This window comes from Gavialis gangeticus, unplaced genomic scaffold (genome assembly GCF_001723915.1).
Source record: "Gavialis gangeticus isolate Ggan-Ray unplaced genomic scaffold, GavGan_comp1, whole genome shotgun sequence".
In the NCBI taxonomy this organism is placed as follows: Eukaryota; Metazoa; Chordata; order Crocodylia; family Gavialidae; genus Gavialis; species Gavialis gangeticus.
In genome coordinates, this window is record NW_017729023.1 from 7,513,416 (window position 1) to 7,527,113 (window position 13,698).

At 46.8% G+C, this 13,698-nt stretch overlaps 1 protein-coding gene across 2 annotated transcripts in view; it reads left to right on the plus strand.

Annotated features, from left to right (window-relative positions):
* The window catches only part of WRN (Werner syndrome RecQ like helicase), a 197,497-nt gene that overhangs the window by 66,313 nt on the left and 117,486 nt on the right, over positions 1-13,698 (plus strand). For both annotated transcript variants that reach the window (XR_002097222.1, XM_019516772.1), the window contains exons 7-8: positions 4,466-4,538; positions 11,193-11,304. Coding sequence is in view for 1 of the 2 variants with exons in the window: in XM_019516772.1 (XP_019372317.1) it covers positions 4,466-4,538; positions 11,193-11,304 (185 nt within the window). In the remaining variant the exon portion in view is untranslated. The remainder of the gene's footprint in view (positions 1-4,465; positions 4,539-11,192; positions 11,305-13,698) is intronic.

Below are 13,698 nucleotides of genomic sequence, written 5' to 3' on the forward strand. Positions count from 1 at the left end.
GATTTTTGGGGAGAAACCAAGGTGGTTTTCTGCCACAGATGGAACCTATTCCTTTTTCTAAAGGACTCTATGGTTTAGTATCTGCTTGCCATTGGGCTTGTGAACTTGCCCTCTGTAGATGTCACTAGCCTCTCCTGTGCATAGTTAATTATATTTGTTTATAATTAAAAACCACATGTCAACACCAGCTTCTCTCTCCTCAGTCACCTAGATCTCCAAGTTAAATTGTGGGTAGATCATACGAGTGTGGATTATCACCACCATCCAAATGCATATTTAGTGGCATGAGTAGCAATATGAGTAAGCAGAAGGGGGCAAAGTCAGTTTTGAATTCCTGTCTTGTGCATTTTACGTCTCCAACCTAAGGTTACTGTTTAATACGGTGAAGGAAATGAATGCATTTACAAGCAAGTTATAGGTCATTTTAATTATTTATATGGAAATTAGCATTGACAACCATCAGACAAACAAAAAAACCTTCTTTAATGATGTATTCTTCATTAAATTGAATACCAATTCTAATTCTCATTTTGTTTGTGCCAGTGTTAGTCAGTTTACTTGAAACACCACTCTCAGGCTTTTATTGAAGCTGCAAGGGGAAATTTGATGATGGAATATGAGAGGAACAAATACTAATCCAATTATTGTGCTCAAATATCTTTTATCAAAATGAAGTCAAGCAAGTGAAACATCTTCCATGTCCTCTCTGAAAATCTGTAGACTCCTACAGTCCAGATTTGCCTATTAAAATGTATAAAACATTCAAATGTAGCTTAGAGTGAATATATGGGATAATTTGATATCGGCTGTGCTTATATAAGATTTGGATCAACTGATTGCAATGTATTCATTAAACTGTAATTGTTCTGTAAGCATAAAAATTGTGCTTAGGGTAATATATTAAAATTAGCCAATTGCCCATCAAGAATGGTGGGGGGAGGGGGCTGGGATGGAGTGCTGCCACCTAACCCCCCATGCTGCCACTGTTCTGCCTCTTGCAGGGACCGGGGTCGGGGAGCCAAGGCCAGTGCTGCTGGCCTCAGCTCCCCTACCACCTGTCCAGTCCTCAGCACTGCTTTGGAGTCATGGCGGTGCTCCCGCATGCTTGGAGCATTCGGATTGCCTGTTTCCATCAGCCAATCAGAGCACAAATAAAGTGTTACGGACAGACAGACAGATTTTATAATATTAGAATTTAAAGGGTTTAGAAATGTTGGAACAAGAGTTTAATTTTTGTTGTTGCAATCAAAGGTAGATTTGTCAACTTTTTTTTCTTTTAAAACAATATTGGATCACATTCAGATCTTGTTTAAGTAGATGGCACTTGTGTGGATGATTGGGCCAAATTCAGGAAGAGAGAACCAGTAATGCATATGGTGTTTAGCAAGTGTGCAAAACAACTAACAGAGTGGGAAGGTGTAGCAGATTGTCAGTTTGAACAATACTGTCTTTTATTTCCCTGAGCAAACTTGGCCCACAGGGCACAGCATAACCCATAAACCAAACACATGCATAACCAGTTATCCCAAATCTTATGGCCTTTTCCCAAACTGGGACAGTGCTCTGGCTCAGTGCTGCAGCCTCTAGCCTCTAGCTTCACAGTCCTCCTTCTCTCTCCATCTCCCAAGGAAGAAATCTGGGAGCTTTCAACATCCTCTGAGACAGCCAATTATCTTTCTCATCTGGCCCAGTCCTCCTAGGCAGGCTTGTAATCGCTTTCTTACTGCCTGCAGCTGGGCTGCAGCCCCTGAGACTTGCAGCCTGCTACACATCCCTCCCACCCCCAAAGAGCAGAACACACTTCCATTTTTTTTATTTCCCTTCCTCTGCCACCCACTTCTTACACTTATGGTTGGGGAGAGTTAGTAATTCATGGCCCTTTTTTTTCTCACCAACACCACTGACTTAGCTTACCAGCCTTTAGTTCCCATGACCTCATGGTTTCTGGTTCCCATGAGCTCCTCTCATCTAGCTCAGGGCCAGCCTTTCCCTTTACAGTAAGTATAGTCCCTCATCTCTCCCCAGTAATCCAGCCCCCCGGTCTTGAGTCTTTCTTTTCTCTAAGGTTTATAGTGGGTTTCCCACTGGGTCCATACCCTCTCACAATGTTCTTTATGTCCCAGAGTGATTGTAGCCCCACACCAGTTTCTGTGTGGCTGTCTCCATAAGGTGTTCTCTCTTTGTCCATCTTGACCCATGTGGTTCTGCCCCATAACTATTCATCAAAAAAGCCTATTACTTGAGTGGCTTTCCCAAGGTGGTCAACGCTGACTGTTCCCATGCTGTGGGTCTTTCCTTCTGTGTTTCTCCACATGTTGGCATACCTTGTGATTCCTGCCATTTGGAACACTCACTTCAGATCTCTCCAGTCACCCTTGAAGCTTAAATTGTTTACAAACATGATAAACTTAGGCTGTCAGCCCTCATGTCCCTTTTAGCCACCCTGGTGTTGGTATTACTTTTTTGGACTGCTGTTGCTGATGCTGGCACCATCATCTCGTTTGGCTTCACCTTTATCTCGGTAGAGCCTGAGGCAGGTCATTCCTGGTATCTGTTTTCCACTCCCCATTCCTGGGGACTCCTCAGGCCTCACCTCTGGCTCATAGCCACTATTGAGCTTGGTGGGTACGCTGTGTGCAGTCTCGATCAGTGATTCCTGCTTGGGTTTACCTGTCTCCTTTAGTGAACCCCCAGACCTCTTCTGTACCCTGAAGTCTCCCACTCCCATGTGTGCCCATCAGGGTCTGCTCCCCTCTTTTCCTCTTTTTTTTAGGGTATTCTCTCCTCAACCAGTTTCTTGGGCCACCGGTTGGGAGTACTAACCTTCCCTGCCTCATTAGGGGGGATACCTTCCTGGATTGGAGGTGCATTGTTATTAATTCATGGATAACCATAAGCCTACCACCCAGGAACCCCACCATTGAGTTCACCATGCCATGCCTTTTCAAGGGGCATATCTGGTCTTCCTGAGGTTTGGATGTTCACTTTCTGGTGGGCCTCAGAAGCTGGAAGCAGGTGCCAGGAAACTGGTGCCAGAGTCCCAAGCGCTGGGGCAGGAGCTGCCCAGCTGAAACTTTCTCCCCCACCACCTGCCCAGAACAGCACAGCAGAGGCAGGAACAGGAGGAGCGGCAGCAGCTGCAGCTGGAGGCTCGGGGAACAAGAACAGCTGTGCCAGCCTGGAACCTGGTCAGCGCACGCAGCTTCCAGTGGGGCTGTTCCCAGTGCAGCTGCAGCTGGCTGGGTGCAACTCTGCTCCCCTTGCCTCCAGTGGGGGCTCCTCCTCCTGCTTTTGCCCCTGCTGCACTGCTCCAGGTGAGTGGGGGCAGGGGAGATTCAGCTCGGTGGCTCAGTTTGGTGGCTCCCGGTGAAGGTGAGAGGAGCAGAGCAGCACCTGTCTGGCTGCAGCCTCACTGGGAACAGCTCTGCCAGAAGCTGTGTGCTCGCCAGGGTCAGGGCTAGTGGGTGTGGGTGGGAGCCCAGCATGGGCTGACCTAGGTAGGGCTTGGACCTATGTAGAGCGCTATGGGGGCAGCTGCAGATTAGGAAAGCTCTGCTGCACACACATCCTGCTTCCCTTCACCCCCAGCTGGCTCTTAGGCAGCCTCCCCTACACGCACACAAGCCCCCGTCACACACCCCCATACACCGCCACTCAGAGGGCAGGGCAAGTAGTGAGTGGATCATGCGTGTTCCACTTCTGAATACTGTTCCCTGTCAAGCCAAAGCCCCAAGAGATATTACAATCCAAATAGACAAGGCAAAGAAGGAATAGAACACAAAAACAGGCTGAATTATATCATGGGAAACATGTTAGTCCCACTATATTTAAGGGGTTTTTTGTTTTAGGTGTTGTCAAGCAAGCTTGATACTATCTTCTTTGTGACCATGCTAATTGACATTAACTATATTTTCTGTATTATCAACATGTTGTTCTTTCATCTGGAATCTGTGCCAGGCTTATAGTTATGCATATCTTCCTATTTCCCTTTTTAAGTACTGTATAAACACGTTTTCTTTCTTCTGCTCCTACTTTCTGTTGGAGATATGTATGTATGAAAAAATTATGCAACATCTTAATGCTATATATGGAAAGAAATGATTTGGATGAAAGACTGGTATTTCTAAGGGAGCAGAACAAAGGCAGTTTAGGTGACTTGCCAGACAGGTGCTTAACTTTGCAGTATCTATATTTCTAAACTATTTTTCTTGAGAAAAAACCCACAAAAAAGGTATAAACCCAGGTTTTTATTGATTGTTCACCACTTAATATTGCGTTATTCATAGTTTTGCAGTGAACAAGGACCCTTTATTTATAGTGTGAATTAGAATTCGTACCTTGGATTGCAGAAGCAATTTTTGGCCTTTTTAGTTTGTTTTAGGTTTTTTGAATGAAGAAGGAAAAAACTTAAAATGTGATCTCTTTGGAGTAGAAAGCATTGAATGTATTTTGCTTTTCTTTGCAGGCTGGCTTCATCATTTTTCAAAAACTGGAATATATAAATAATGATGATCAGAAGCTATTCGGTATAAGAAGTGGTAAGTTAACATTAAAAGCTTAAGGAATGTGTTTTCTTTAATTTAATATTAAATTACTTGGCAGGATTTTTAGTAGCATCTCTTTGTGATTCCAGAGGTGTTTTTCTAGAATTAAACTGTGTGCAGTGAAAGCATTCTATACATGTTCTCATTTTATCAGTATTGTAGTGTCTGAGTGTTTTTTCAGAGGTATATAAAGTGGTGTGAGAGTGCAGCCTCATGAATTTGTTTTTGCTTGAGTTGTATGAGGAAGTACTCTGAGTTTTCATTCTCATTTTTGTTTGTTCTGGCAGTCCATTATGGCATCAGATGCTTGAATAAATAGTTTGTCACCTTGTGAGTTCCAGCATATTTATTAGCACCTCATGAACCCAGATGAAGAAAGGCATGCCATAGCTTCTCCCACAGTTTCTTTCTCTATAGGATATCTGACACAGCTATACTGTTTTCTTAGGGGTTTAATATATCCTAAGGCATATGGCAGAAGAAATTTTGGCTCTGTCCCTGTGGCACACAGCATTTGTTTTTATTGGTATGTGGAGTACTGCTTTTGAGGAAGGAATTTCACAGCTGATTTCTCTGAGGTAGCATCAGTTCCACTAAGTAAAAGGTCTCATTCTAGATTTTTTTTAAAAGCTTATTACCCAGTGGTTCCCATATTTATATGTCTGTATGTGGTCTGATCTTCAAACGATCTTATTTTCTATTCATTTTTTCTGAAATATTAAGTCAAACTAAAAACCTTGATGTCACCCTTTGAATGTGCCCTTCATAGGAAAAACTGGATTCATATATAGAAAAAGATTTTATTCCATTTCTGTGTAGGCAGCAGCATTATTTCTCTTGCAAAAACATGTAACAGTACTCTTTTTGACCATGAAACTTTATTGTTGTGATCTCTGCTTAGCAAAGGGGTTGGCAAAATGTGGGCCTGATTTGGCCTGCCAAGGGATTCAGTCTGACCCACGGCAGGTCCCTTGGCCCCCCGGCATTACAGCTGGACTTGGCTTCTTGGCAGCCCCCATGGTGGCAGCTCACTTTGCCCAGTTTCTGCTGCTTGTGTCTCTGCTGCCGCCAGACCAACCTCACTGCCTCTTCCTAGACACCCTAGCCCATCCACCCTGCACCCACTGTCAGGGGTGTCAGACAGAGCAGGCAGGGGGGGTCTCCATGAATACCAGCCTGAAACCCCTGTGGGCAGGGCACACTTGGCTGGGTAGACGGGATGGGTCCACAAACGGGTGGTGAGTGGTATCTGGGAGCAGGCCAGGATTGTGGAGCAGAGACAGGACAGGATCGAAGCCTGGGGCAGAGCCACAATTTGCTTCCTACATGTCGCTGCCTGCAGAACTGATGCCCATCCCAAGGATGTGCAGGGAGCTGATTATGGCTCCATCCCAGGCCTGGTCTGGCCCTGCACTGTCGTCACCCTGCAATCTCGGCTCTGCCTGCCTGTCCCGCTCTTGGATGCTGCTCCCCGCCTGCCCTCAGCCCCGTCCTATCCACCCCGCTGTGCGTGCCTTTCCTGTAGGGGTCTCATGCTGGTCTCAGTGGAGACCCTGCCTGCCTGCTCCATCCAGTGCCCCTAGTGGTGTGTGTGGGGCAGACTGTCCCAGGGCTGGATGGCATCAACTGCGCTCCCCTCCCTACCTCCAGCTGTGTCTGGCTGAATCAGCACCCCCTTCCCTGCCCAGCCTGCACCAGTTCACTGAAACTTCCTAAGTGGCCTACCCTGCCTTAGCTGGTATCTCAACCTTTTTAGCTTATTCAGGATGCAGCAGCATATAAATCAGTGGAACTACCAGCATGTTTAAAGTTAGATGCATAATTGTTTTTAGGATTCGACCTAAGAATGTTTACTATCTAAATTTGTGAATTTACTATTACAATAGAACCCAAACATGGTAGGGCTGGTTTAAATAAAGAAAGTCAAGGTATTTGTCCCAAACACTATGCCAAAATTGGAAAAAGGAAAAAATCTTAAAACTAGTATCTAAGTAGGTAGCCCAACTTTTCAAAGGTGCTGTCCCTCAACAGCTTCCATTAGTTTGAGATGAAGAAACTGGACAGGAGCAAGAATTATGATTACACAGTCGGGTGGGTGGTGAATTGGCTTATGGGACACACCCAGAGAGTGGTGGTGGATGGGTTGGTATCGACCTGGAAAGCTGTGGGCAGTGGGGGCCCCCAAGTTTCGGTCCTTGGACCAATGCTGTTCAGTATCTTCATCGGTGACTTGGATGAGGGCGTGGAGAGCACTCTGTCCAAATTTGCAGATGACACTAAATTATGGGGCAAAGTAACACACAGGTGGGCAAGGAATGGATTCAGGGGGATTTGGACAGGTTGGAAAAGTGGGAAGAACAGAACAGGATGCAGTTTAACAAAGTTTAGCAAAGTGCTGCACCTAGGGAGAAAGAATCACCAACACATTTACAGATTGGGAGATAACCTTCTAAATAGCACAGCGGCAGAAAGGATCTCAGAGTCATAGTAGACTCCAAGATGAACATGAGTTGCCAGTGTGACAAAATGATAAGTAAAGCTAACCGCACTCTATCATGCATTAGCAGGTGCATCGCAAACAGGTCTAAGGAGGTGATACTTCCCCTCTCTGTGGCATTGGTAAGGCTGCAGCTGGAGTACTGCATCCAATTTTGGGCACCCCACTTCAAGAAGGATGTAGATAACTTTGAGAGGGTCCAGAGGAGGGCTACTCATATGGTTAGGGGCCTGCAAGTAAGTCCCTTTGAGGAGAGATTGAGGGACCTAGATCTCTTCAGCTTCCGCAAGAGAAGTCTGAGAAGTGATCTTGTGGCCATCTACAAATTCATCGTGGGGTGGAGGGGGTGCAGCAAGGAATAGGAGATGCTCTGTTTACCAGGGCGTGCCTAGGGGTTACTAGAAACAATGGCCACACACTCAGAGAGCAGATTTAGATTGGACATTGAGAAGATCTTCTTCACAGTAAGGGTTACCAGAATCTGGAATGGGCTTCCGAGGGAGGTGGTGCTCTCTCCTACTTTAGAGGTCTTTAAGAGGAGACTGGACAACCACCTGGCTGGGGTCATCTGACCCCAGTGCTCTCTTCTGCCCAGGGCAGGGGGTCGGACTTGATGATCTACTGAGGTCTCTTCCGACCCTAAAAATCTATGAAATCTAAAAGACGGGTTTGGAGCCAAACATTAAGGCTGTGTAGGGTAGAAAATGGTCAGCTTCAGTATAGTGATGATCATTCTGATGACCACATGAGGTTGCAGACAGGTGTAATACTTAGATGAGTTTAAATGCAGTTTATACCACAAGCGTCCAGACATACTTAGACCATCTTTTGTTTAAAATTCCTGAACTGTTTCAAAAGTATAGCTGGATAATCAAGTATTACTTTGGACAAGTTGTATTATGTGCAGATACCAGGTTTTCCATGACTAGTGTCTGGTTGGTCCTCCAGGCATCCCACATTACACAACTTCTTACCCCTCTACCCCCAATTCCTGTGCAGTAACTGTGGTTGGTCTGGTATACATCCAGAAATCTACTGCCCCAGCCTCTGTTGGCTGTCCTTCACTGTCATGTCCCTGGCTGGGGGCAGCTCTCCACTGCTTTTAAAGAGCTAGTCAATTTCTTTCCATTGGTAGCAGTTTGTAGCAGGGCACTGGAGTGTGCTTGCTCCTTTAAGGGAGCTAGCAGCCTGTGTGGCTGCTTGCAGGTGGTGCAGGAAGCTAATGAGAAGTTCATCTGACTGGAAGAGGACTCAGGCTGTAGCTATAAGCCCAGAATCTGAGCTGGCCAAGGAGTCTCTCCCTGGCAGCCACAAGGTGTGGAGCTCTAGGCAGCAGGGTTCCTGAAGGGACTGCAGCTCCTTAGGACTGAGAGCACAGAAAAGCCCCCTGGGCAGAGAAGGACTGAGTTTTTACAGGCAAGTGGCCTTTGCTTTATTTTGAGACCATAGAGGGTCCTGGTGCCCTGGGAAGGATTAAGCTGGACCAGAGGGTTCCTGAGCTTGGAGAATGGTTGCAAGGCAGACCAGGGCACTGGGAGCCCAGAGTGGGGGTAGCATGCAGCACCAGGGGCATGGGTGCCCAGGGAGAGGGACAGTAGGCAGGATTAGGGGCCCAGGAGCCCAGGGGGACACTGTATAAGGGACCAGGGAGGTCCAAAAGCCCAAGGAGGCCAGAGTGTATGAATAAGCAACGTCATGGAGAGAATATCTGCAAGGCTTGGGGCATGGTGTAGGGAAGGTTAGGAGCCATGCAAGGAGTCCTTAAGGTGACCGATGCCCAGCAGCTGTACAGACATGCTGAGAGGGCCTGGTAGTCTGGGAGCATTAGACTGTGACTGAAGGGGGACCCAGGAGAGGTCCAGTGAGGGTCAACACAGGCTTGGGTTCATGCAGAGCCCACAGGCAGCCTCCCTTTTATAACCTTCATTAAGAGTAAGGTGTGGTGGGCGAGATTCAAGGGAAGGGCTGCAGCTGAGCTTGAGCCAGGCAGGGACTGCACAGCCACTTGGGAGTGTCATGGCTGCTGCTCATAGCCACAGACCTGTTACACATTTAAACTGTGTTCTATGTATTCCAGGCTTTATTTGGTGTGTAAAGTGGCTGGGGAGGAACGACACATAGTGGTGGTGCCTGGATCTCTGCTTTTGTGCTCTTAGAGGCTGGGGGCACCAAGGGCCTGCCCAAGTACTCCACTGCCACCAATGGAATGAAATTGTCCAGGCAGCCAGACATCCTGACCTACACCCTCCCCCACCCCCACCCCTAAATCAGCTTGAGATGCACTGAACTTTGGTCAGTTTTTAGGGTACTGAAGTATACTGATGAGTGTCTTGGTCTAGGCAATTCCCCCAACCACACACAACTCCATACACCCACATGCCCCCCCCCAATACTCCCAGACAGGTACAGATTGCAGTAAAGTGCAGGAATGGGTCTTCACTGAACATGGTGTTGGTAAGAACTTGCACCTAGTACAGAAATTGCAATGGGTCTGGGTACTCACTACCACCTTGGTGGTGGTTCAGCAGCACTGCAGTGCCTGAAAGGTGCCTGTTGTACTTAAAGCTCTTAGCAGCCTATTGTTGGGACACCTCTGACCCAGGACATTTGTGAACCAATTTCACAATCAGTTGGTGTGTCTCTATATGCATTAGATCTGGGAGCAGTTTACTTGTGAGTAAACACTCCTAGGCAGGCATCCACATGTGCAGGGAAACGGTAACAGATTTGCTACTAATGGCAGCAAACTGCTCCCCTTCCTGGGGCTCTTCAAGGGGTCCCTGCTGCCATATGCTCTAGGCTCTGCCTGGGTGCTAGTCCAGGGGCTGGCAGGGAGCACCTGGCCAGGAGACAGCTGTCTCCTGGCTGGGGCTGGGACATTGCATACTGCCCCTGGGGGGGCTGCCTGCATCCAGGGCAGGGACAGCTGCAGGGAGCTCCTTGCCCTGGCTCCCTGATGGGGCAGGAGACTTGGAAAGAGCTGCAGGGGAAGGGCAGGTCTCAGCCCCCTCCCTCGATCTGCCAGTGGGGCAGCTAGCAGCTAGCTCGTTGCAAGCTGCCCCACTGATGGATCAGGGCAGAGGGCTGGGACCTCCCCATCCCTGCAGCTCGTTCCAACCCCCATGCCTTGATCACCCGATTTGGGCATGGGGCTGGGACCTGCCCCTGACCACAACAGTTCCCAGCCCCCACTGCAAAATCCCACAATCAAGGAGCTGGGTGGGGAACAGGTTCCCCAGCCCCTGCCAGCAGGAAGCTCCCAGATCCAGCTCTGCGACCATGGGGCCAGCACTGAGAGATCCTTATCTCCCAGTGCCAGCTTCTGTTGCGGGACTTGGGATGGGAGATAAGGATCTCCCAGTGCCAGCCCCATGGCCTCAGAGCCAGCACTGGGATATAAGGCTCTTCCAGCCCCCTGCTCCCTGATCGAGGTGGTGAAGTGGGGGCTGGGAGGTAAGGATCTCCCAGCCCCTACTCCCTGCTCACAGTCTGGTAGCAGGGGGCTTGGAGCTCCCTGCTGCTGAGGCAGGAGGACATAATTCCCACCTGGTCTCTGGTTGCAGAGCCCTCCTCAGCAGCCGACAGCTCCTGGGGGTAGGGAGCAATCTTCTGCCCCCTGGTGGCCAGCTGACTGGGAGCAGTAAGTAATCGCAAGTAAATTTGCTACTTGCATTTGCACATGTAGACGCCCACGCTTACTGTGTAGTAAACTATGCTACAGTGCAATAAAGCGTCTTGTGTAGATGCACCCAGTGACATTCTTGGAATGGTTGAAATGTGATAACTGTCCACATCCTTAGGGTCTGCTGATTCCCATGGCAGAACTTGGAGGGCTGCTTCTCTGCCTGAACCTTTTGGATTGAAAGTGTCTTTAGTCTCTGAACATGACTCCTCCCTAGAATTCCCCAAATCGTATGTATCAAGAGTGTAGGACTACTGGATCATGCCTTATATCCCTAGACTTGAGGTGGAGTCCATGCTATAACACCTGCTCAGGCTACTTCTGGAAATGCAAAATTGTTTAATCTAGCAACTGTAACCTATTGTACCCATGGTTTCTCTCAGGAATCACTAACTCTTGTTTGCATATGCATATAGCTGATAAATCTTAAATTATTGTAAAGAAACTCTACTGACATCGATTTTTCTAGATGGAGAGATGTTTGCAAATGAAGTGAAGAACCAATTGACTTCATTAGCTGAAGAGATGATGGATCTGGCTAAATTCTCTGGCACTTCTGGACAACTTACAAACACAGAGAGGTTAGCTATTGCTTAGCTCTTATTTCGTTTTTACCTACTGAATCCCTGTCAAGTACTGTGTTCTTGTGCCTCTGTTGCTAGAATCTGGTCTAATGCTATAAATCAGGGCTGTCCAACTGGTGGCCTGTGGGCCGCATGGGGTCCTTGATGAGTTAAATCACAGCCTCAGGCTCCCAGTCTGGGCATCACTCTGCTGCATTATTCTCCTGCTGCTGTGAGCAGGGTCTCCAGGCTCCCCCTTCTTCCTTCAGCTTCTGCTTCCTGTTCCTGATCTAGGGGGTAGGGCAAGGCAAGGCAGGATGGCTCGCAGAGCTTTGGGAGCCCATGCCTTTGTGTGGGCAGGCTCTGTACAGCATGCACCTGCTCAGAAATTAGATATCAGTGTTACAAAGGTATAAATCTGTGCTTCTAAATATACATCTGTCTGTATTCCTGCCTTTGCCTAAGAAACCACAGTTTGAAGCAGGTTCACTTTTTCTACCTAGAGATGAAAGGGTGAAGAAGTTCCTTGTTTTTTGTTTTTGTTTTTTACACTTTAAAGAATCCAACTTAACCAGAAATAGATATCTATCTTTACATATACCATAGGAGATTGGATCTTTAGGTGTTAAATACCATTTTCTTTTTATGATTCAAGTTGACTTTATATTTTGATTATCCTATAAAAGATCTCAACTGGGAGATTCCAGTAAAGTAGTCCTTTCCTTTGTGTGTCCTTGTTATAGAGTAGAAAAAGTCCAAGATCTCTTGAGCTCCTTAGAGCTATACTTTTAGTATTTTCATATTTAGGAACTCAGGGTAGTCCTGTTGAAGATGATGGCATTGCCCCTGTTGACTTCAGCAAGGCTAGGGTTTCATCCTTCAGCCTTCTTCCAAGTTTTCATGTAGGTTTAAACTAAAAAAAAGCGAGAAAATCAATCTTGTCCTCTGATTTAGTTACCAATTCGACATCCCTTTTTGTGTGGGTTGCAGAAACCAAAACTGCTTGTAACAGAAAACTCAGTTGAAAACCTATCCATGAACTGTGGCCTTGCTCCATAATACAGGCTTTATAAGAACTGCATGCAACTACTGAATTAGAAATAGGCATCATGGAGTTGCATGTTGAAAATCTAGGATGAGCTGTGGTTCACAAGAAAAATCAGAGTGAATGTTTAAACTTCAGGTACCTAACTGAGGTGATAATCGGACTGCTTAGAGACATCTTTAGGTTCTCACTTATAAAAAGTATAACAGAAGAGAATCCAATAATACTCTGGTAAAAGTTGCAATTTCCAGATAATAATAATAAAAAACTTCAAGTACTTTGTGGCAGTAGAACCAATTGTTTCCTGACTTGAATAGAATAGAATAGAGTCTTTATTCATGTTGTACAGCACTGAAAGTAAATGAGCTATCAAATGGTAGAATTTAAACAGTAGAGAGTATGTTTCACAATATAGTTTCAACAGTAAATTTGAGGCTTGTGATTTTTTAAACTATTTAAAACTAAACTCTTTACTCTAAAAATGAGCTCTGTGTTCCCATTTTCTTCTTAGAGATAATATCTTGTGGTGTATCTATGTTTCATTTAATTCTCCCCGATATTAATAATACCATATTTACCCAAATCCAAGATAACTCCTGAATTTAAGATAACCCTCCAATGTGGTTATATGTGGAAAATTTATACATTTGTTATACTTTTCCATGTATAGAATCTAATTATTGGAAGATTGTCTTAAATTCATCCCCAGCACCACTGGAGCAGAGAGAGCAGTGGTAGGTGGGCAGGTGGTAGGGGAGGCAGTGCAGGGAGGGTTATGATGTAGGGCAGGCAGTCGGGGAAGTGGTGGGGAAGACAGGCAGTTTGTCCCCTGCTGCCTGTCACCGCCCCCCCCCACACACACACACTTACCCTTCCGTTGTGCCTGCCCCCACAGCCTCTGCTCCCTGCCTACTACCCCACCACTTCCTTGGTACTACCCTTCTCCCCATCTCATTCCCCTGCAGCCTCCTTCCCCTCCCCTGCTCTTGCTCAAGCTCCGACATTGTAGTGATGATGCAGAGAAGGGGGAAAGGGGGGGCGAGACAGGGGAAGGGGTGTGGAAAATTGAGGCTGCGGGTTGGCGGGGGTTTAGCAGGAGTTCTAGAGGCTACAGGGAGCAGGCAGCAGCTTCAGCTTTGGCTCTGTCCCAGGGTTGGGGCTGGAGCTGGAGCTGCCTGCTCCCCCCTCCTCATGCTTGATTCCAAGATGTGGGGGTTCCCCCCCATGTTAAATGGGGATGGGAAACTTAGTCTTGGAATTGAGTGAATATGGTAATATTACACTTAATTTTCTTCACAAATATTGATATATAGTAAAGTCCTTGTGTTTTCATATTATACAATTTTTTTTTTAGCGATAATGCAGTT